This window comes from Trachypithecus francoisi, unplaced genomic scaffold (assembly GCF_009764315.1).
Source record: "Trachypithecus francoisi isolate TF-2019V2 unplaced genomic scaffold, Tfra_2.0 Lachesis_group13, whole genome shotgun sequence".
Lineage (NCBI taxonomy): Eukaryota > Metazoa > Chordata > Mammalia > Primates > Cercopithecidae > Trachypithecus > Trachypithecus francoisi.
Window position 1 is genome coordinate 70,371,935 of NW_022681458.1, and position 23,372 is coordinate 70,395,306.

Sequence of the window (23,372 nt, forward strand, 5' to 3'; positions counted from 1 at the left end):
GCACACTGGCTCATTCCTGTAATCCCACCTCTTTGGGAGCCTGAGGCAGTAGGATCACTTGAGGCCAGCAGTTTGAGACCAGCCTGGCCAACAAAGTGAGATTCTGTCTCTACAAAAAAAAAAAAGAAAAAAAATTAGCCAGATGTGGTGGCATGTGCTTGTAGTCCTAGCTACTAGGAAGGCTGAGGAAGGAAGATCATGTGAGCCCAGGAGTCTGAGGTTACAGTGTGCTAGGGTCATGCTACTGCACTCGAGCCTGGGTGATAGAGTAAGACCCTATCTCTTAAAAAAAAAAAAAAAAAAAAAAAAAAAAAAAAAGCTTACTACAGATTGTGACACGTGCAAGGAAATAAACAGAATGATGAGAAGGGCCATCGTTTTTAAAATCATTTTTCAAGAGAGTGGTCAGTGAAGGGCCCTTAGGAGGCAATATTAAGAGCTAAGAGGGAATGAGGGTGAAGTGGTGGAGGAAATTCCAGAGGGCTCGCACGTACAAAGCTTAGATATAGAAAAGGGTTTGATGTGTTCAACAAACAGAAAGGAATGACCAGTGAGAGCTGAGGCAGAAGGAGCCACATCCAGCAGGGCCTTGTGTAGACCATAAAGAAAACTTTTGATTTTTTTCTAACACCAGCATGAAAACCACTGAAGGTTGTTCACTTTGTGAGTGGAATGATTACATTTACAGTTTAAATAGATCATACTGCAGTAAAAACTGTTTCTTATACATTTCTGTGCTTGTTTATGGATGACTGCTTTGAGTAGACAGTGATTCTTTCCATTTATTTTATTTTATTTATTTATTTGAGACAGAGTCTTGCTCTGTCGCCCAGGCTGGAGTGCAATGGTGTGATCTCGGCTCACTGCAACCTTCACCTCCCAGGTTCAAGTGATTCTCCTGCCTCAGCCTCCCACGTAGCTGGGATTACAGGTGCCCGCCACCATGCCTGGCTAATTTTTGTATTTTTAGTAGAGATGAGGTTTCACCATGTTGGCCAGGCTGGTCTCAAACTTCTGACCTCAGGTGATACTCCCGCTTCGGCTTCCCAAAGTGCTGAGATTATAGGTTTGAGCCACTGCGCCCGGCTGATTCTTTCAATGTAATGTCCTCCCGTCTATAAGAGTTCCTAGAACATCTTGAGCTGGATGAAACTCCTTTTCATCCAGGAGGCAGCAGAATGTACCTGGAGCATACATGGGATTTGTAGTCTAACCTGGGTTTGAATCCTCATTTGAAACCTTTTGGCCTCAGGTGTTTACTTTTGGAGCCTGTTTTCTCATCTGTCTAAGAAGGGATTACTACATCTAGCACATAGAGATGTTCTAAAGATTAAATAAAATAATATGTAAACTATGCAGAACCAAGTAAAGCTTAGTTCCTTGTCTCTTTCCTTCTCTTCTAAGTTGAGATTAGGGTGTTTGTTTGTTTCTTGAGTAAGATCTGAGTCCTTTGTCTTCTCCAGATGACTGTGCTGGACCTAGTCAAGAGACTAAGATGTTAATATGTATTTATGATTATGTACATATAATCAGTTAATTACTTACATTCTTGAGACATCCATCTGAAGTTATTGACAAATACCTATTTCTCCCAAGTCTATGAGGTTCTAAGATGTTGTATAGTCACAGTCTAAGGCTGGGAGACCCGAGAGACCATGGAAGATGTTTGACGTTTTCTTCTGAAACTTCATTTGCTCAGTCTGGACATGAAAAAGAGTAACAGTCCAACCATAGGCTCTGAAATCCCAAGACACAGACTTGAAATACATATTATTTTTTGTGCGTAACTTTCTTTTCTTTTTTAAATTCACCACCTCCCTGTTCTGTGCAGCATCTTCCATGGAAACCATTACTATGGCCAGCACTGGGTTTCTAGAACTGGAAGAAACATACATTTTGAAAAGATGTTAGTCAGTACTATTTCAATCTTCAGTGACAGGAATTTTGGTTAAACATGCGTAGGCCTCGAATGTATTGGCTCTAGCCATGAGTGGATCAGGAGCTTAACTGCTATCACCAGGGATCATGTACCTCTCATCTCTTAGTTTTGGTTTCTGTTGTGCTAGCTTCATTCTCAAACAGGCTTTGCCATATGGAGCATCCCCAGATTAAAATCCTACCCATTCACCTGGAAGCCTGGGGTGACTCAGGGAGGCTGGGAGACAGAGATGGCAAGAGATTCTGTGCCTCCAAGTCAACACTGCTGTATTTGGTAGCTTTCTAGAACATTCCAGTGCCGCTGTCATACTATCTGCAAAAATGCCTTCAGTGAAATGAGAAAAAATAACCAAAATTAGGACCCCTGAAGAAGAAATGTATCCTCACCTCATTTTTTCTTCGGATACCTCTCAGTCTTCTTTCTAGTCTTTTTCTTATGGTGATCTTCCTCTCCCCATCTTCTTTTCTGTCCTCACCCTACCTCTCCCATCCCATGGCTGATTATTTTCAGCAGCTCTATTCAACACAGATTGCTATTGATTGTCCTACAAAGAGCCAGGTACTGTGCAAGGTGCTAGAGGTATGAAGATGAATAAGGCATCCCTGTTTTTAAAGGACTCATAGCCTAGAGTTACTTAAATTACACATCCCTACATTAATACATTTTGTTTTGTTTTGTTTTGTTTTTAAATAGAACATTCTGTATAAAGCTGAAGGCTTGAAGTCCTTCCTGAGCTCTACCCCAAAAGCCAATAATTCCCTGCCACCTAAGAGGTAACCACTGTTCTTCATCGTGTTTCTTTCTGATCTTTCCCCATACATTTACATAGAAAATATGGAATTTTGGCCGGGCGCGACGGCTCACGCCTGTAATCCTAGCACTTTGGGAGACTGAGGCGGATGGATCACCTGAGGTTAGGAGTTCAAGACCAGCCTGGCCAACATGGTGAAACCCCATCTCTACTAAAATACAAAAATTAGCTGGGCATGATGGCGGGTACCTGTAATCCCAGCTACTGGGGAGGTTGAGACAGGAGAATCGCTTGAACCTGGGAGATGGTGGTTGCAGTGAGCTGAGATCATACCACTCCACCACAGCCTGGGTGGCTGAGTGAGATTCCGTCTCAACAACACCAACAACAACAACAAAAAGAAAATATGGGGTTTTGTGGTTTTAAAAAACATAAACAATAATAGCTAATGCTTACTGTGTCACTGTTATGTATCAGGCACTATTTTAAGTGTTTTATGTAAATCATCATATTTAATCCTCAGAACAACTCTATAAGTTAGGTACTATTAGTATTCCCATTTTACAGATGAGGAAACTAAGCCCCAGAAAGGTTAAGTAACTTGTTCAAGGATATACAATAAACGGAAGAGCCTTGCTTTATATATTTTAATGCAATTTGCCTTATTAACTTATTATTATTTGGAGATACAGGTATGTTAGTGTGTAAAGAATTGTTTAATTATTTTTCTGTAGCCTTTTGAAAAACTTTGTTATGAAAAATTTCAAACATACACAAATCTAGAGAAAATAGAATAATGATAGATAGATACCATAGATGATTAGAGGGAGAAAGGAGGGAGGGGAACAGGGTGGAAAAACTATTGGGAACTGTGCAAACTCTCTGGCTGATGGGACATGTACCTACACATGTACCCTCTGGATCTAAAATATGAATTGATATGAGCCTGGTGTGGTGGCTCATGCCTGTAATCCCAGCACTTTTGAAGGCCGAGGTGGGTGGCTCACTTGAGGTCAGGAGTTCGAGGCCAGCCTGGCCAACATGGTAAAACCCCGTCTCTGCTAAAAATACAAGAATTAGTGTGGTGGCGCATGCCTGTAATCCCAGCTACTAGGGAGACTGAGGCAGGAGAATCACTTGAACCTGGGAGGTGGAGGTTGCAGTGAGCTGAGGTCGTGCCACTGCACTCCAGCCTGGGTGACAGAGGGAGACTCCATTTCAAAAAAATAAAATATGATTTGAAATTAAAAAAAAAAAGTTTGTTGTAATTCTAACTGAATTAATATTCTTTAAAATCATACAAAAAAAAAAGAGAAAACAGTATAATGAATCACCATCTATCTGTCATTCCAGTGTCACCAATTATCATGGCTAACCTTGCTTCATCTGTATTACAGCCACACTGGCTTATTTTGAAGCAGTTCTCAGACATCATCTTGCAGTATCCATAAATAGTTCAGTATGTATCTCCAAAAGATAAGGACTCTGAAAAACCAACCAAATCATAATACCATTATCACACCTAAAAAATGTCTCATCATCAATTTCTTTTGAGTGTTGAAGTTCTCTGATTGTTTCATAGATTTTTAAGTAGCTTTGTTAAAAACAGAATCCAAGCTACGTTCATACATTGCATTTGGTTGATCTGTTTCTTAGATCCTTTAATACTTTCTGCACCCTACTATGTTAAAGGTCCTTATTTCTCTTTGGTAAAAATCTTGGTATTTAATCAAGGCTTATCAACATTGAGGCATTCCATCCCCCTAGGAGCAGCACCTTCATTGTCAAAATGACATGATTTGCCCAAGCTTATACATATATATGCTTCTTGTATGTTCCCATGGTTACATAGACCAAGAGACGAACGTATTTATTTAAGAAATGATGCAAATTAATTACTCAACTTAATCTGCCCTGGGAAGCATTCTAGTTCCAGTTATTGGGTTCTTTGGGTCATTATTTTATTTCCAAGGTTTTTGGTTATTTTGAGTGGAAAATTGTGTTGGTAGATCTTCTTTATTATGGTAGCTTCAGTTGATTTCAGTGATTAATAAGGGTCTTGACCTCCCGGCTGTGTTAGAAATTGCATAATTCAGTAGCTGACAGTGGGGCTTACTATAGTGGACAGTGAAAATATATTAAAACAACAACAAAAATAAGCACATAATATTCGTGGAAGCAATCTGAGTTAGGAAAGCAGAGCACTGAAGAATTTTTTTTTTTAGCAAAATCAGTAAAATGTTTTGTTTCTAGTTTATCCAAAATATGCAACTGAAAGTGCTAATCAAAATTAGATATATACAACTGCTTTTCCCTAACACTCAGGTAGTTGATTTTAGTAACATCGGAAAAATTTTACATTGCTAATTAAAATCCCTGTTTTAAAACATTAATATGGCTTAATAAAGTTGTTAAAAAGTCCAAGTGGCCATATGTGTTTAAAATAATTTTTTTCTTATAAAATATTTATGATAGAATGCTCTTTTATTCTAATTGAACTCACATAATAAGATAAGGCAAATTACACATTGTACTGTTTAACAGAGTTTGTGTGTCAGATCTGCTGTGGTCTTTGCTCCTTACACAGAGTGCTTGTGTAGTGAAAGGGCATGCATTCCCTACTAAATTTGGCTTCCGTTGGAAGTAAGAGCCGCAATAGTGAAGGACAGTAAGAGAACTAGCTTCATATGCTCAGTTCTTGCTTTGGTACATATCGTCTTCTTTTATTGTTCAAATAATTCATTTTTCTTTGTGGGAAATGCTCTATGAAATATCTGTAGTTACTAAGCTTCATGACATTGTCATTTGAGTTACTGAAATTAAAAGGATGTTAAGATCTGAAAATGTCAGTTCATCTCAGTTGGAACAAAGTCATGGAGGAACAGTTTGTTTTGACTCATATTACAGCCACATGTTGGTTAGACAGAGATAAAGCTGCCTAGACCAGTCAGGACTGATCTCATGGTAAGCCCAGGAATACTGGCAGCCAACCCAGGGAAACTTTGGCTTGGAGAGAGATGAAAGGTTAGAACAGTAATTTCTTCATGTTTGGGCAAAAGCAGAAAAATTCACTAAGCAAGGAGGGAAATTGAGATCCTATGCTTTTCTGTTTCTAAGCATTTTACAGTAACTATTTCAAATTATATTGTACAATTTTGAAGTACTTTGGTGTTCAAGGTGTCATTTTTGCCTCACAATAGGACAGCAGTTTTTCTGCAAACCCATGTTAAAGAAGAGGCTCCAAGAATCTGCATGTTTTGCCCAAAAATTCTTGAGTTAATGGCACAGGAGTTTAGAACCCAAGTTTTCTGACCCAGTTTTAGTGTCCATCATGCCATCATCTCTGAGCTACTTGACAACAGGCACTGTGTCTTGTTGATCTCTGCATCCCCAGTACTGGGCACCAGGCATAGTGGCTGGCACACAGTTTCAAAATCAATGCAAAATAACCTGAAAGATTTGATCTTAGCAGATTTTTGGCTTAAAAAGCAGTGTTTCTAGATATATTGCCTTAGTTTTGGTGTGCATACTTGAAAAATCCTTAATCTTGATATACCATATAATTTTTAAAAAGTAACCAGTTTTCTAGTCCTAACGCATCAGAATTTTTCTTTATAGTCTCTGGAATATCTTTTAGAGGTATAAAACATCAAAGGATCTGTTTATGAACTCAAACTATTTAAACAAGTAATTGGTATCATTTAGAGTATTTGGGCTTTATACTCATTCAAATCATTGAATTTTAAGGTAACCTTTTTTTCTTAGTGGAAATTTAGGGTTGTGTGTCAGTCTTTGTAATGTGTAGTTAATATAATATAGGTTGCATACATCCTTTTCCCGCCCCCCCCATCCCCCCCCCGGGACAGAGTCTTCTTCTGGTCCCCCAGGCTGGAGTGCAGTGGCAGGATCTCGGCTCACTGCAACCTCCGCCTCAGCCTCTTGAGTAGCTGGGATTACAGGCGCCCACCACCAGACCTGGCTAATTTTTGTATTTTTAGTAGAGATGGGGTTTTGCCATGTTGGCCAGGCTGGTCTCAAACTCCTGAGCTCGTGATCCACCCACCTCGGCCTCCCAAAGTGCTGGGATTACAGGTGTGAGCTGCTGTGCCCAGCCAGTTGCATACATCCTAAAGGTCACATAAGGTTAAATTTGGTAAGTTGCAAAGGAGTTACTGCTATCCAGTTTATTATAGTCAGTTGAAGCCTTGGTATGTTGATCTGTTGGCTTGGTAGGCAACATTTTTAAATGGCATGATCTTCTCATTTGGAGCTAGAGGTAGTTCAGTGTAATTATGATACACATCTGTATAGGAAACCCTGCCATCTTTTATAGACAATAATTTTGATTAAATATATAAGGATTCTAATCTCTCATAAGATCTATTTTATTTCTCAAGCTTTAGAATGCTAAGGCTTTCCCAAGCACATGCTAACTATACTCAATGTAAATTTAAGTATTTCTGGAAATGTCAAAGCTGTATGTTCTTTTACATTTCAGATACTTGAGTTGGACTTGGAAAAAGTTTAATAAAGAAAATGGACCAGCTATTTCAGATACTGTCAACTACTTTATGTCAATGTCTTCCATGTGTCCTTGACTTCTTGCCCAAGAGGGAATACAACTGCTTAAGAGATATCTTTGAAATGGCAAATGATGAACTCTAAAGTTACTTGGAGTGTAGGCATACTTGGGTAATTTCATCTAAAGTCATTTTAGTTCATCCTTTGAAAAGACAGGAACAAAATGAAAGTTATATTATGAAACTATTAAATTGCTTGATATACTAAGTGTGTATGTGTGTGTGTGTGGGGGGCAACCTAGTGGGACCCCATCTTTACAAAAAAATAAAAATTGAAAAACTTAGCTGAGCATGGTGGCACATACCTGTGGTCCCAGCTACTCAGGAGGCTGAGGTGGGAGGATCACTTGAGTCTGGGAGGTCGAGGTCTTCTGTGAGCCGTGATCCTGCCACTGCACTCCAGCCTGGGTGACAGAAAGAGACCCTGTTTCCCAAAAAAAAACAAAACCCAGACCCCTGATTTAAATATATCACCAATTTTTGAGGTATCAGCTTTATTAGCATAATACCTAAAATATTTTAGCATTTTTGACTGTGGATAGACAGATTCTAGTTTCAGATATAAACTCCCTCTTTGGTTCTGCTGTTCAGGCAACAGGCTTACAGACATTGCCAAGTAATTGTCTCTAATTTAATGAGTTAATTAGTTAACTGTCTCCTGTAGAAGTCAAGTACTGACTCCTTATGGATGGGAGAAGACTTTTTACCTCTAAGCTGTACACTCTATCTTTCAGTTAAAATTAAGTTAAAATAGACTAGGAGAGCTGGAGAAAACACTGGCAAAATACCTCAGGGTAAGTGGTTCTTTGGCATCATTTATAACCCCGGATACTGGCACAGCCTATTTCAGTACATGTCAACTAAAGCATTTGTTTTCTTTGTTAGCCTCTGTGTCCTTTGTGCTTTGTGCTAAGGCTGCTCTATTTCCTGATAGTTTTAAAGTCAAGAATGTTGACATCTTGGCGATTCCATACCTACAGTATACTTTAAAATTTTTTAAATTTTGGATTCAAGAGGTCCATGTGCAGGTTTCTTACAAAGGTATATTGTGTGATGCTGAGATTTGGGCTTCTGTTGATCCTGTCATCCAGATAGTGAATATGGTACCAAACAGGAATCTGTTCGCCCCCTGCCCTTTCTCTCTCTCCCCACTCTAATAGTCCCCAGTATCTATTGTTCCTGTCTTTATGTCCATGTGTACCTGTTACAGGTAGAGGGTCTTGACTGCAAGTTCTCCAGGTTCTTGGCATTTTTAACAAAGAATTGGACAAAACGCCCAGCAAAGCAAGGAAAGAATGAAGCAACGAAAGAACGAAAGCAGGAATTTATTGAAAATGAAAGTACACTCCACAGCGTGGGAGCCAATGAGCAGCGGATTAAGGGCCTGGATACAGAATCTTCTCAGGTCCAAATACTTCCTAGAGGTTTCCCATTGGCCACTTGGTGCTTACCTCATGTAAATGAAGTGGTGGCCCACGATCGGTCTGATAGGTTGCTTTTTGCAACCAATCAGAGCCTGAAGTGAAGTTGTAAAGGACACACTCCTGTGCAAACATCTGATTGGCTGCAGGAAGCAACCAATCAGAGGCTAAAGGAAAGTTATGAAGTTACGAAGTTGTACTTATATGCAAACTGCCTGCAGTCAGTCTGATTGGTTGTGAACAGCCAATTTCCAATCTGCCGTGCAGAAAAGGTAGGGGTTTGCAAAGGGAGTAGCCTCTGGTCCTTTTGTTACTTAGGTGTGGAAAGTTAGGGTTTTCCTTTCAATTTAGTTCTAGGAAGTTGGTGTGAAACGGCCTCCAGACCCTATTCTCCTGCCTCATACCCAATATTTAGTTCCCGCTTTTAAATGAGAACAGGTGATACTTGTTTTTCTGTTTCTGCGTTAATTCTGCTTAGGATAGTGGCCTCCAGCTGCATCCACGGTGCTGCAAAGGACATGATTTCAGCCTTTTTTTTTATAGCTGCATAGTATTCTATGAAGTAGATGCCATACATGCAGAGCACTTTTGTTGTGTGTTTATGTTTTCTATTTAGTGGTTGTAGTCCTGGAGGTCAAATTCAGATATTAGAGAATAGACACCTCTGTGGCAAAAAGAACAATTGTTGCCAAATTTTGTTAATACAAAATCTCTGAAATGTTTTCATGTGCTCCCCCCTTTTGTTATCTGTTAATGAAACAAAGAAGCAACACAAGCACTTGTGAAGAGAGAGAACAAAGATCACCATAATCCCATCTCTAGTATTTTCTTTTTTTAAGTTTGAGATGGAGTTCTGCTCTTGTTGCCCAGGCTGGAGTGCTTTGGTGCAATCTCGGCTCACTACAACTTCTGCCTCCCGGGTTCAAGAGATTCTCGTCTCAGCCTCCTGAGTAGCTGGGATTACAGGCACCTGTCACCACGCCCAGCTAATTAGTATTATTATTTTGAGACAGAGCTTCACTCTTGTTGCCCAGGCTGGAATGCATTGGTGCAATCTCGACTCACTGCAACCTCCATCTCCCGTGTTCAAGCGATTCTCCTGCCTCAGGCTTCCAAGTATCTGGGATTACAGGCATGCACCACTACACCCGGCTAATTTTGTATTTTTAGTAGAGACAGGGTTTCTCCATGTTGGTCAGGCTGGTCTTGAACTCCTGACCTCAGGTGATCTGCCCACCTCGGCCTCCCAAAGTGCTGGGATTACAGGCGTGAGCCACTGTGGTTGGCCAATTTTTGTATTTTTAATAGAGATGGGGTTTCACCATATTGGCCAGGCTAGTCTCGAACTCCTGACCTCAGATGATCTGCCCATCTTGGCCTCCCAAAGTGCTGGGATTACAGGTGTGAGCCACTGTGCCTGACCTAGTATTTTCTTACTTTGTATTTTGTGTTTAGTTTTTCCTTCTTTTTAATTTTTAGCAGGAGTCAGGCCCAGGATTCCTTGTCAAAGGATTTGAGCGTTTTTATGATTATATATAATGTATACTTGTGTGTATGTACCTGTATATTGCTAAGTTTCTTTTCAAAAGGACTGAATTTGACAAAAGCAAGATGTATAGGACAGTATAAATAGTATGCTATCATTTATATAAAATGAAATGGATAAGAATTTCATATATACACACATATATTTGGGTGTATATATATTAACATATACATAATTTACTCGTTTATGCATAAAACATCTCTAGAAGGATACATAAGAAATCGATTGCCTCTGGGGTGGGGAATTGAGTGGAAACAGAAGTAGGAGGAAGACTTTTCACTGTATATTCTTTGCTACCTTCTGAATTTTGAATGGTATGAATGTAATACTATTAAAATAATAAATAAAAGGCTATTAGCAATAGGTAAAAGTACCCACTGTTTTTTCTTTTTCATGCCCACTGTGTTGGTTCAGGCCTCAACCTCTTTCACCTGTTATCTTTTATTTATTTATTTTTTTGAAATGGAGTCTTGCTCTGTCGCCCAGGCTGGAGTGCAGTGGTGCGATCTTAGCTCACTGCAACCTCTGCCTCCCGGGTTCAAGTGATTCTCCTGCCTCAGCCTCACGAGTAGCTGGGACTACAGGTGCATGCCACCACACCCAGCTAATTTTTTGTATTTTTAGTAGAGACGGGGTTTCACCATGTTAGCCAGGATGGTCTCAATCTCTGACCTAGTGATCCGCCTGCCTCGGCCTCCCAAAGTGCTGGGATTACAGGTGTGAGCCACTGCATCCGGCCCTCACCTGTATCTTTGTAATAGCCACTTACTACTCTCCCTGTTCCAAGTTAGTTCCTCTCTCTTCCACTCACCTTTCATGTTGCCATCAAGGATAGCACAGATCAGATATGTCTCTCCTTCTTAAACTTTTAGTAGTGTCCCACGGCTCACAGAATAAAGTTCAGACTCTTCTGTTTAGCATTCAAAGTCTTCCACCATTTGGTCTCAAACTGCCTTTTCTTTTTTTTTTTTTTTTGAGACGGAGTCTGGCTCTGTCCACCAGGCTGGAGTGCAGTGGCCGGATCTCAGCTCACTGCAAGCTCCGCCTCCCGGGTTCCCGCCATTCTCCTGCCTTAGCCTCCCGAGTAGCTGGGACTACAGGCGCCCGCCACGGCGCCCGGCTTTTTTTTTTTTTTTTTTTTTTTGTATTTTTAGTAGAGACGGGGTTTCACCGTGGTCTCGATCTCCTGACCTTGTGATCCGCCCGCCTCGGCCTCCCAAAGTGCCGGGATTACAGGCGTGAGCCACCGCGCCCGGCCTCAAACTGCCTTTTCTACTACATGTATTTCTATATGCTGTCTTTATTATCGTATCTCTCTCCAACTAACCCTTCTCCCAGAAAAAAAGGGTATTTTTTGTTTCAACATCTGTTCACATTAGTTTTTTGTGTTTTTGTTTTTAGTTTGAAGTACCCATTCTCTCCACTTGCAATTGAAATTGGATTTAACTTTTAAGTTCCATTCCAAGTGTTGTCTTTCTCCCTCCATTCTCTGGCCCCATCCCACCAGTCCTGGGAATGAGTCACTCCTTTTTGGTTCCCATAGTATATTTCTCATGCCATTGTTTGCAACTCATATTCTAGTTACTGGTGGACAGAACTAGTAACAGTAACTAGTAATTGACTAGTAACTAACTTGTCAGTCTCCTTATATTCTGTTTTAAGACTTCCTTGTATCCATCCTTCCTTCCAATTGCGGCAGTCTTCCTCATATTGTGCCTTTCCTCACTCCTGCCTGTGCTTAACTCTGGTGGTTTTGTGATCTTGGTGGAACATGTCCAATTATCTCGTACATGTTAAGAAGAGGAAGAAAAGAAGCAATTGACAGGAATTGATGGAATCTACTTACTATTAGTATAAATATCTTTCAGTTTGCTTTTTCTTTATCCTATGTTTATATACTTATTGTTTTGAAACTTATTGTTTTTTTTTTTTTTATTTTTAAGACAGAGTCTCATTCTGTTGCCCAGGCTGGAGTGCAGTGGCGCGATCTCGGCTCACTGCAGCCTCCGCCTCCCGGGCTCACACCATTCTCCTGCCTCAGCCTCCCGAGCAGCTGGGACTACAGGTGCCCGCCACCACGCCCAGCTAATTTTTTTGTATTTTTAGTAGAGATGGGGTTTCACCGTGTTTGCCAGGATGGTCTCGATCTCCTGACCTTGTGATCCTCCTGCCTCGGCCTCTCAAAGTGCTGGGATTACAGGCGTGAGCCACCGCACCCAGCCTATTGTTTTCTTTATCCTATGTTTATATATTTATTGTTTTGAAATTTTAAAGATTATTTTGTCTTCATTGTGTAAGTGTGTGAAATATCTAGAGGCCTGGGAGGTCAATAAACTTGTCTAGGGACTCACAAAGGGTTAGTGGTAGAGCCAAGGTTTAAACCCAAAACCCCTTCAAGAATGGCTTTTATAGTCATGTGTAGAGAACATGACTTTATTTTGGGGTAATATTTCTTGAATGCTTTTGGTAGCACCAATTAGTGGAAAAAAAAAAAAGTCCACGTTGGGCTACTTCTTTTTATTTTTGTTCTGTAGCACAAGTCATCAAGCAACCCCTGGGCTACTTTTTTTTTTTTTTGAAACAGGGTCTTGCTCTGTCTCCCAAGCTGGAGTGCAGTGGTGCAATCTTGGCTCACTGCAACCTCCGCCTCCCAGGTTCAAGTGATTCTCCCACCTCTCAAATGCTTTGAATGCTAACCAGAAGAGTCTGAACTTTATTCTGCAAGCCATGGAACAATACTAAAAGTTTTAGAAGAAAGGAGAGACATAATCTGATCTGTGCTATCCCTGATGGCAACATGAAAGGTGAGTGGAGGAGAGAGGAACTAACTTGGGACAGGGAGACTAAGAAGTGGCTATTACAAAGATACAGGTGAGGGCCCGGCACGGTGGCTGACACCTGTAATCCCGGCACTTTGGGAGGCCGAGGCAGGTGGATGACGAGGTCAGAAGATCGAGACCATCCTGGCCTAACATGGTAAAACCAGTCTCTACTAAAAATACAAATTAAATGATTCTCCCATTCCTCTCAGTCTCCTGAGTAGATGGGACTAAAGGCACAGGCCACCACGCTTGGCTAATTTTTGTATTTTTAGTAGAGATGGCATTTCACCATGTTGTTCAGGCTGGTCTCAAACTCTTGACTTCAAGTGATCTGGCCGCCTTGGCCTCCCAAAGGGTTGGGATTACAGGCATGAACCACTGCATCTGGCCACTGGGCTACTTCTTATGCAGGCTGATATAGCACTTGTGGTGGTAGTCTCTGTGGCGTTTTTTGTTTGTTTTTCATTCTTTTGGACAGGGTCTTGCTCTGTCACTCAGACTGGAGTGTGGGGGCACAATCATGGCTCACTGTAGTTTCGACCTCCCAAGTTCCAGTGATCCTCCCTCCTCAGAATCCTGCATAGCTGGGACTACAGGTGTGCACCACCATGCCCAGCTACTTTTTGAATTTTTTGTAGAGACCTGGTCTCTCCATGTTGCCCAGGCTGGAACTCCTGAGCTCAAGGGATCTTCCTGCCTTGGCCTTCTAAAGTACTGGAATTACAGGTGTGAGCCACTGTGCCTGGGCTAACTCTTTTCTTATTGAAAGAACAGGTGGCTTTGTTTAGTCACATCCACAAATGGAGACACTTGCAATACTTGACCAGAAAGCAAACCAACAATCATTTGCCCTGATTCTTCTTCCCCATCTTGTTTCCCAGAAGCAACCACTTGTAACTCTCTTAGTATTTCTTTTGGTATTTCCTTTCACATTTCTGTATTGATATGTCTAGACATTTTTGACTTTCTGTTACAGTAGCTGAGGTCCTAGCTTCCTTATACTACTTCCTCTCACATTCCTCTCAGTATATTTATAATTTTTTTCTTCCAAGACAGGGTCTTGCTCTGTTGCCCAGGCTGGAGTACAGTGGCATGATCTCTGCTCACTGCAACCTCCACCTCCCAGGCTCAACCAATCCTCCCACCTCAGCCTCCTGAGTAGTTAGGACTACAGGCACATGACATCATGCCCAGCTAATTTGTGTATTTTTGTAGAGACGGAGTTTTGCCATGTTGTCCAGGCTGGTCTTGAACTCCTGGGCTCAAGCAATCATCCGCCTTGGCCTCCCCAAGTGCTGGGATTACAGGTGTGAGCCACTGCACCTGTCCTATTTATAATTTTTATTAAATTAACATTTGATATCTGTATTATTATGACTATAAATACTGTTTATTTTGAGCCAAGTCATAGATTATGATATTTTCTATTTTTGTACAATAAAAATAATTTCTCATAGTTAAAAATTACCAAACTTTTGATTTGCCTAGTTATTTGTGTACCTATTACCAATTCATTCATTTGCCAAATATTTACTGAGTGCCTACTATAAGCCAGGCATCATTCTTGGTGTTTGGGATATATCAGTAAACAAATTAGACAAAGATTCTTTCCCTTGTGACACATTCTAATTGGGAGATAGACAATAAACATAAGTAAAATATAAAGTATGTTAGAAAGAGGTGCTGAGGGAAAAAAAGCAGGACTGTTGAGGAGCATGATGCCCTTGATTCATGATTCTTTATATGTGACCTGGTTTTTCTCTCTGAAAACTTGTGGAATTTTCACTTCATTTGGATGTTCTGCAATATAACAATGATGGGCCAGGCCCTGGTGTAGATGTTAGTTTTAATTTTTCGTGCTTGACATTTTGTGAGCTCTTGTATTCTTCAGTTCTGATCTTACTGCTTTGTTGATTGACTGAAGTAATGATCAATCTGATGCAACTCAAGGAGAAGAGCTTTGGTTGTTCATGTTTGGTTATCCCATAGGATATAAAGCACTTTAATGAGTTTCTTTGATGCAAGTATTATTATTACTTTATTTTATAAAATTATTGATGTAAAAATTACTGATGTCAAAGAATATTTTAATTTATTTCCTATTTCCAGCTGCTGGAACTTGGTATGATGAAAGGTCTTGTTTGTTATTCCTTTTTCATTCATTTCACTTCGAAGGTTTGGCAGGTTACATGTCTCCCTGGTGCTCTTGTAGACGGGGAGCCTCTGGGAGTCACTTTCAGGTCCTGGCTGCCCTTTCACTTTTCTTAGTCTTTTCATATCTTTTATCTCACCAATATATGTATTTTTAATTGAGATAAAATTCACATAACATAAAATTCACCATTTTAACCATTTTAAAGTATACAATTCAGTGGTTTTTTTTAAAGTATATTTACAATGTTGTATGATATTACCACTATCTAATTCCAGAACATTTTCATCATCCCCAAAGAGAAATCTGATATCTAATAAGCAGTTAACTCCCATTCCCCCTCTCCTTTCAGCTCCTGGCAACCAATATTCTGCTTTCTGATTCTATGGTCTTGCCTATTGTGGACATGCAACGTCAATAGTGTCACATAATACGTGGCCTTTAGTGTCTGGCTTCTTTCACTTATCATAAAGTTTTCAAGGTTCATACATGTTGTGCATATGTTAGTACTATAAAATGTTTTAAAATCAGACTCTGAATATTTGATTTTTCAGTATCCAGAGAAAAATTCTGCATTTATTATCTTTATTTTGATTTTAATACTGGCCTTTAATTTACCTTTTCACAAAACATCTATTGGATATAAAATGATATTGGATAATTTTTCAGTATACATTATTTATTTGTTTTTTTAGTATGCCAGTACTGAGGTTGATGGAGAGCATTACATGACTCCAGAAGACTTTGTTCAGCGCTATCTTGGACTGTATAATGATCCAAATAGTAACCCAAAGATTGTGCAGCTCTTGGCAGGAGTAGCTGATCAAACCAAGGATGGGTAAGTATCTTCATGCATTTTCTGAAAACTAATGTTCTGGAATATATTGTTAAAAATTTAAAAAACTGGCCGGGCACGGTGGCTCACGCCTGTAATCCCAGCACTTTAGGAGGCCGAGGCAGGCGGATCAGCTGAGGTCGGGAGTTCGAGACCAACCTGACCAACATGGAGAAACCCTATCTCTACTAAAATACAAAATTAGCCGGGCATGGTGGCCCATGCCTGTGATCCCAACTACTCAGGAGGCTGAGGGAGGAGAATCGCTTGAACCTGGGAGGTGGAGATTGTGGTGAGCTGAGATTGAGCTATTGCACTTCAGCCTGGGCGACAAGAGCAAAACTCCATCTCAAAAATAAAAAAATAAATAAAAATTAAAAAAACCCGCAGGCTTACCTATGAGTATCTAGAATTTTAATATTAGTAAACATGTAATTAGTAATTACCAGTTTACTCATTAGTAATTAGAAAATATGTATTTAAAATAAATATATTATTATTATACTTTTGGGATACAGAAATCATTACGAAAAATGTATTCAAAAAAATTTTTTTGGAAAAATAATGGGAAGCTTTATGTTGAAAAGAATGAAGATACCAGGCAAGTAAGTATTCTACTTTATAGGTCAAATTGTGAGCCAATAATTTTTAAACCACACTAACTGGAGATCTATGTTTTGTTTTGTTTTGGTCTACATTAAAGAAATATATATATATATAGTTTTTTTTTTCTTTTTTTGAGATGGAGCCTTGTTCTGTTGCCCCGGCTGGAGTACAGTGGCGTGATCTCAGCTCACTGCAACCTCCACCTCCTGGGTTCAAGTGATTCTCCTGCCTCAGACCCCAAGTAGCTGGGATTACAGGCATGCGCCGCCACCCCTAGCTGATTTTTGTATTTTTAGGAGAGACAGGGTTTCACCGTGTTGGCCAGACTGATCTCGAACTCCTGACCTCAAGTGATCTGCCTGCCCTGGCCTCCCAAACTGCTGGGATTAGAGGTGTGAGCTACCATGCCCAGCCTTTAAAAAATGATATATACTAGTTGTATAATTAAACTATGTATTTTATTCAAAGTTTATAAAAATGGTGTTATTTACTGTGATTATCAAGGATACAGACGTTTCTTTTTTTCGAAAAAATATTTCATGGGAAAAGCCACATTTTGTGTTGAATAATCTGAGCAGAATGAGTTCCAAATAACCAAGTATATTTCTTTCATTCATTCAATAGATATTGAGTGCCTACTATGCCTCAGGTGCTGTTCTTCGTGCTGGGATTATTAATATATCAGTGAAAAAGCCACAAAACAATAATAAGTGAATTATGGTTTGTTAGAAGGCTATAAGTACTATGATGAAAAATAAATTAGGGGAGAGTTTAGGGAGTGATATTTAGTCATTTATCTCTCTGTTTATTTGGCAAACATTAATTGAATAGCCACTGTTTGTCAGGCACTGTTGGGCCTTACAAATACAAACATAAATTAAATGAGGCTTCTGGCCTTCAAAAGAAGGTACTAGCTTAGTGAGAAAGAAAATGACTAAACAAATGAGGTGCTGTCATAGCTATATGAGAGGTGCAGAGGTAACCCAAGAAAGCATGGTTAACTGTTTTGTGTGGTCAGGACAGCATCACAGAAGAGGTGATACTTGAGTGAAATCTGACAGGATGAGTACAAGCTTGTTAGTAGTTGGATAAGTAGGGACAAGAATTCCAGGAAAGGGAACAGGAATGGCATGAAACATTAAGGGGCACGTGTGTGTGCGCACACGTGTGTGTGCATTAGTGAATGGCAATGGAGGAGAGTTGTGTTGCAAGTACTTTGATGTGGCTGTGGCGTGGCGTGGCATTGCTTTGTTGCTGGGGGAAATGTAGTTGGAGTGATGAAGGCTTTTGACTCTGTCCTGCAGGTATTTTTGGCCTGCTAGTGTATGGGTGTACGAAAACAGAAATAACAAGGGGCATCTTGCTAGAGTGTCAGTTTACTCAACTAAGGGGAGAAAAGCAATCATTATTTGTATTAAAATCATATATGGCTGTATTATGGAGTGAATGTAATACTTGCATGAATTAGATAAAGAAAATTTTGGCTTGTTATGGCAGTTTCAATCTACATCTCCAGGCCTCCAGGGCCTAGGCTCTTTCTCCTTCCTGTTGAGGTGCTTATGTGACAACCTTTGAAAACTAGGCAGTAAGTAGTCTAAAAATTATTTCCATTGCCACAGATGTAAACAGATTTTAGAAATGGTAGATTGGAATGGGACAAGACTCATATGCAATAGAATCAATTTAGGTGGCTATTGTAATAGTTAAAGTAGAAAGATTGGTGTCTAAGTTCTTTGAGTTCAGGATTAGTAATGTATTCAGTTTTATTGTCCCATAGAACCTTGCACAGTGTGTGAAATTTACTATGTGTTCAATAAATGTTTGTTTTGGAAAGATTTTATGTCATTTATAAATGGCAGGTATTGGGGAACTTGTATACATTTTAGTTCTACTCAAAATATATCAGCTGATAAATCACTGTGGATCATTCAATCATAGGATCTTTCAACAGTGATTAGACAATAAAGCATATGAAAATTAATTATACCTATCAGAATTCCTTCTTCAAAATTAATAAAGGTAACATATATTTAGCTCTTTTAGAAATTATCAGAGTATTTATTATTAATAATTTGGTCTAAGACCTGATTTCAGAATATCCATATATTTTCAGATGTTTCCTTTTGTGACTGTCTGCTCTATTCTGTCTCAGTAGTGTATCTTCTTTGAGGCTTCATATGGTTCTCCTAGGTTGAGTTGCATTGTTAAAGTAGGACATTTTCTTTTCTATTCTCTCTCTTTTTTTTGTTGGAGACGGAGTCTCACTCTAACACCCGGGCTGGAGTGCAGTGGTGTGATCTCAGCTCACTGCAACCTCTGCCTTCTGGGTTCAAGTGATTCTCCTGCCTCAGCCTCCCAAGTTGCTGGGATTATAGGTGCATGCCACCATGCCCGGCTAATTTTTGTATTTTTAGTAGAGATGAGGTTTCACCATGTGGCCAGGCTTGTCTCGAACTACTGACCTTGTGATCCGTCTGCCTCGACCTCCCAAAGAGCTGCGATTACAGGCATGAGCCACTGCACCCAGCCCATTTTTCTTCTTATAATCATCTTTTTAAAAAGATATTCTCTGCTGAGCACAGTTGCTCATACCTGTAATCTCAGCACTTTGGGAGGCTGCCGTGGGAGGATCACTTGAGGCCAGGAGTTTGAGACCAGCTTGGACAACATGGTGAAACCCCATCTCTACAAAATTAAAGAAAAAAATTAGCCAAGTATGGTGGCGTGTGCCTGTAGCCTTAGCTACTTGGGAGAATGAGGCAGGAGGATTGATTGAGCCCAAGTGTTTGTGGCTGCTGTGAGCTATAACTGAGCCACTGCACTCCAGCCTGAGGGACAAAATGTGAGACTCTGTCTTAAAAGAAAAAAGATATTCTCTTTTCTCCCTCTTTCTGTTTTGTACCCCTTAACCCAGGGCAGTGATGAAATATTAGAATAGCTTACTTGGTACATTGTTTCCTGCCCCAAAATGTGTTCCTTGGTTCTATGGTAGTTTTTTGATGATGAGTCCTATAGATATGTTACGTGAAATGGCAACATATAATATTGCTTATAACCACTCAAGACCAAGTCTGAATAAGTGGAACTAGTATAGACAAGTTCAAGTGATTTGGTTGAGTGTGTGAGAAAAGCTGGTCTAGGAGTGGTTGAAACATGCTCTTTTGTGCTCTGCAATCCTTCCCCCATGTTTTCTAGGATGTTAACTGTTCCTTCTCTCTCGTTCCACATCTCCTTTCCCCCACTAGATAGTACAATAAGTAGGAATGTTTGGATATGGGTGCTTGCTGTAGGAAGCCGTGTAACATACAGTACAGCATTATATATTATAAATAGCACAATCAGTTGTCTAAAAGTAAAAGCCAGTAGTCAAGTATTATTTGTGGGATTGTGGCTTAAATTTTGAAGTTCTGGTATATAATGAAAAGCAAAATGATTTTATGCATTTAATACAGATCTCAGAGAGTGTAATTGTGTGATCTAATCTAAAATATTTAGACAGTTGCTTGCTTGAAATTGTAACTTGTAGAACCATAGTTTCTATATTTAGTCCTAGTCAGAATTTTATCTGGAGGTTCTGTTCTCCTGTGATGTAGAAAACTAGTTTTCTTTTCTACTAGTTTTTCCCCCAAGTGTTTTCCTTTATGTTACACAGGCATATAGAGAAATTTTTTATGCAGAAATCTTGATTGTTTTAAAAATTGTAAAATTAACATATTAATATTTTGTCATTTTATTAGTTCCTATTTACTAAATTGAAAAGGGGCTTCGTAGAAAATAAAAAACACCAAATTCAGAAAATATATTTTTCAAAGTTATAAAATGAATACGTGTTCTTTCTAAAATGTCAGACAATGGGGTAATATGGTAAAAAGTGAAAGTACCTCCTTATCCCCATTACAAGAAAAACGAATAGAGTGTGAACTAATCAGTAGTTTCTTCACTCAACAGTTAGTAGCTTGTGGTTTGCATATGTTCTATTAAAGTCTTGATTGGGCCCTTCTAGCAATAAAGGAATCCATGGCAGGATAAAGGGAAAAGGAGCCTTAAAAATATTCTGGAGCCAGGCATGGTGGTTTACGCCTATGATCCCAGCACTTTGGGAGGCCAAGGCAGGAGGATCTCCTGGGGCTAGGAGTTCAAAACTAACCTGAGTAACATAGCAAAACCCCATCTATACAAAAACATTTAAAAATTAACTGAGCATCATAGTGCTTGTCTGTAGTCCCAGCTACTCAGAAGGCTGAAACAGGAGGATCACTTGAACCCAGGAGTTCCAGGTTCCAGTGAGCTCTGATTGCGCCATTGCTCTCGAGCTGGGAGACAGATTGAGACCTTGTTTCTTAAAATAAGTAAATAAATAAATAAAATTCTGAAACATGCTTGCTTTAAGCATTGCAGACTATTTCTTGTTTTCAGAAAAATATTGTTGCATTGTGATGCAGTAAGTATATAATGACTGTGGGCTTAAAATAGAGGAGAGTATCAGAGAGACTGTCAAGTGGCCTGTTTTTCTCTCATTCCTCCCAACATTTTATTATGAAAATTTCCAAGCATTCAAGAAAGTTGAAAGAATTTTATAGTGAACACCCATATATCTACCACCTAGACTACCACATAGATTATATTTATTATTATTTTATTATTAATTATTATTATTATTGAGACAGGGTCCCACTCTGTTGCTCAGGCTGGAATGTAGTGGCGTGATCATGGCTTACTGCAGCCTCGACCTCCCGAGCTCAAATGATCCTCCTACCTCAGCCTCCCAAATAGTTGGGACCACAGGTGCCTGCCTCATGCACAGCTAATTTTTATTTATTTTGGTATTTTTTGTAGAGATAGGGTCTTTCTATGTTGCTTAGGCTGGTCTTGAACTTTTGGGCTTAAGCAGTCCTCCTCCCTTGACCTTCCGAAGTGCTGGGATTACAGGCATGAGCCACTGCAGCTGGCCAGATTCTACTATTAACATCTAACTATTCTTGCTTTTTCATAAATCCATCCATCCCTCTATCCTTCATCAGTCCATCTTATTTTTTTATACATTTCAGAGTAAAGTGCAGACATTGATACAGTTCTTAAATATTTTAGCATGCACATTATTTACTAGTGTTTAATACATGTTTTGAGGGTTTTTTGTTGTTGTTTGTTTTGAGACAGAGTATGTCTCTGTCACCCAGGCTGGAGTGTAGTGGTACGATCTCGGCTCCCTGAAACCTCCGCCTCCCGGGTTCAAGCAATTCTCGTACCTCAGCCACCCAAATAGCTGGGATTACAGGCATGCGCCACTATGCCAGGCTAATTTTTCTTTGTATTTTTAGTAGAGACGGGGTTTCACCATGTTGGCCAGGCTGGTCTCCTGACCTCAAGTGATCACCCGCCTCAGCCTCCCAAAGTGCTGGGATTACAGGTGTGAGTCACCATGCCCAGCTTTTGAGTGTTTTTCTTTAAATGTAAGACTCACACACAGTAAGAAAATGTGAATCTCAAAGGTGTATTTGCTGAACTTTGACAAATGTACACACCTAGGTAACCTCAAGTGACTTTTTTTAATCGTGTTAAAATATACGTAACATTTACCATTTTAATCATTTCTAAGTGGACAGTTCAGTGGCTTTAAGTACATTCACATTGTTATGCAACTATTATCGTATGCAAGGCCAGGCGCAGTAGCTCATGGCTGTAATAATCCCAGGACTTTGGGAGGCCGGGGTGGGCGGATCACCTGAGGTTAGGAGTTCAAAATCAGCCATGGTTAACATGGTGAAACCCCGTTTCTACTAAAAATACAAAAATTAGCTGGGTGTGGTGGCACGCACCTGTAATCCCAGCTACTGGGGAGGCTGAGGCAGGAGAATCGCCTGAACCCAGGAGGCGGAGGCGGAGGTTGCAGTGAGCCGAGATCGTGCCATTGCACTCCAGCTTGGGCAACAAGAGCAAAACTCCGTCTCAAAAAAAAAAAGAAAAATTATCATATCCATTTGCAGAACGTTTTTATCATTCCATACTGAAACCCCATACCCATTACATAATGACTTCTCATTCTCTTTCCTTCCACTCCAACCAGCCTCTGATAACCAGTACTCCACTTCTTATTGCTGCTATTTTAGCTGCCTCACATATGTGGAATAATACAATATTTGTCCTTTTGTGTCTGCCTTATTTCACTTAGCATAATGTTTTCAAGGCACATCTGTGTTGTAGCATATGTCAGAATTTCATTCCTTTTTAAGGCTGAATAATGTACTCAGTTGATTTATTTATTTATTTATTTATTTTTTAGAGAGAGAGTCTCACTCTGTCACCCAGGCTGAAGTGCAGTGGCACAATCACAGCTCATTGCAGCCTTGAACTTGTCCACCCAAGTGAGCCTCTTGCCTTAGCCTCCTGAGTAACTAGGACTACAGGCATGTGTCACCATAACAGGCTGATTTTTGACTAATTTTTAAGTTGTTGGTGCGTTTGTGTATTTTCATGATACATCTGAATATATATCTCATGTGATACAGATCTGAATATATCTGAAGGTAACTGAGTTTTTTTTTTTTTCTTTTCTTTTTTTTTTTGAGACGGAGTCTCGCTCTATCGCCCAGGCTGGAGTGCAGTGGCCGGATCTCAGCTCACTGTAAGCTCCGCCTCCCGGGTTTACGCCATTCTCCTGCCTCAGCCTCCCGAGTAGCTGGGACTACAGGCGCCCGCCACCTCGCCCGGCTAGTTTTTTGT

The 23,372-nt window shown here is 39.9% G+C and overlaps 1 protein-coding gene across 4 annotated transcripts in view; it reads left to right on the top strand.

Moving 5' to 3' along the window:
• Positions 1-23,372, top strand: part of SLC25A12 (solute carrier family 25 member 12) — a 111,473-nt gene that overhangs the window by 11,540 nt on the left and 76,561 nt on the right. For 3 of the 4 annotated variants that reach the window (XM_033231130.1, XM_033231131.1, XM_033231134.1), the window contains exon 3: positions 15,907-16,049. In XM_033231130.1, coding sequence (XP_033087021.1) covers positions 15,907-16,049 — 143 coding nt within the window. Of the gene's footprint in view, positions 1-2,632; positions 2,713-15,906; positions 16,050-23,372 lie in introns of all 4 variants that reach the window. The other variant, XM_033231132.1, reaches the window with a different exon arrangement.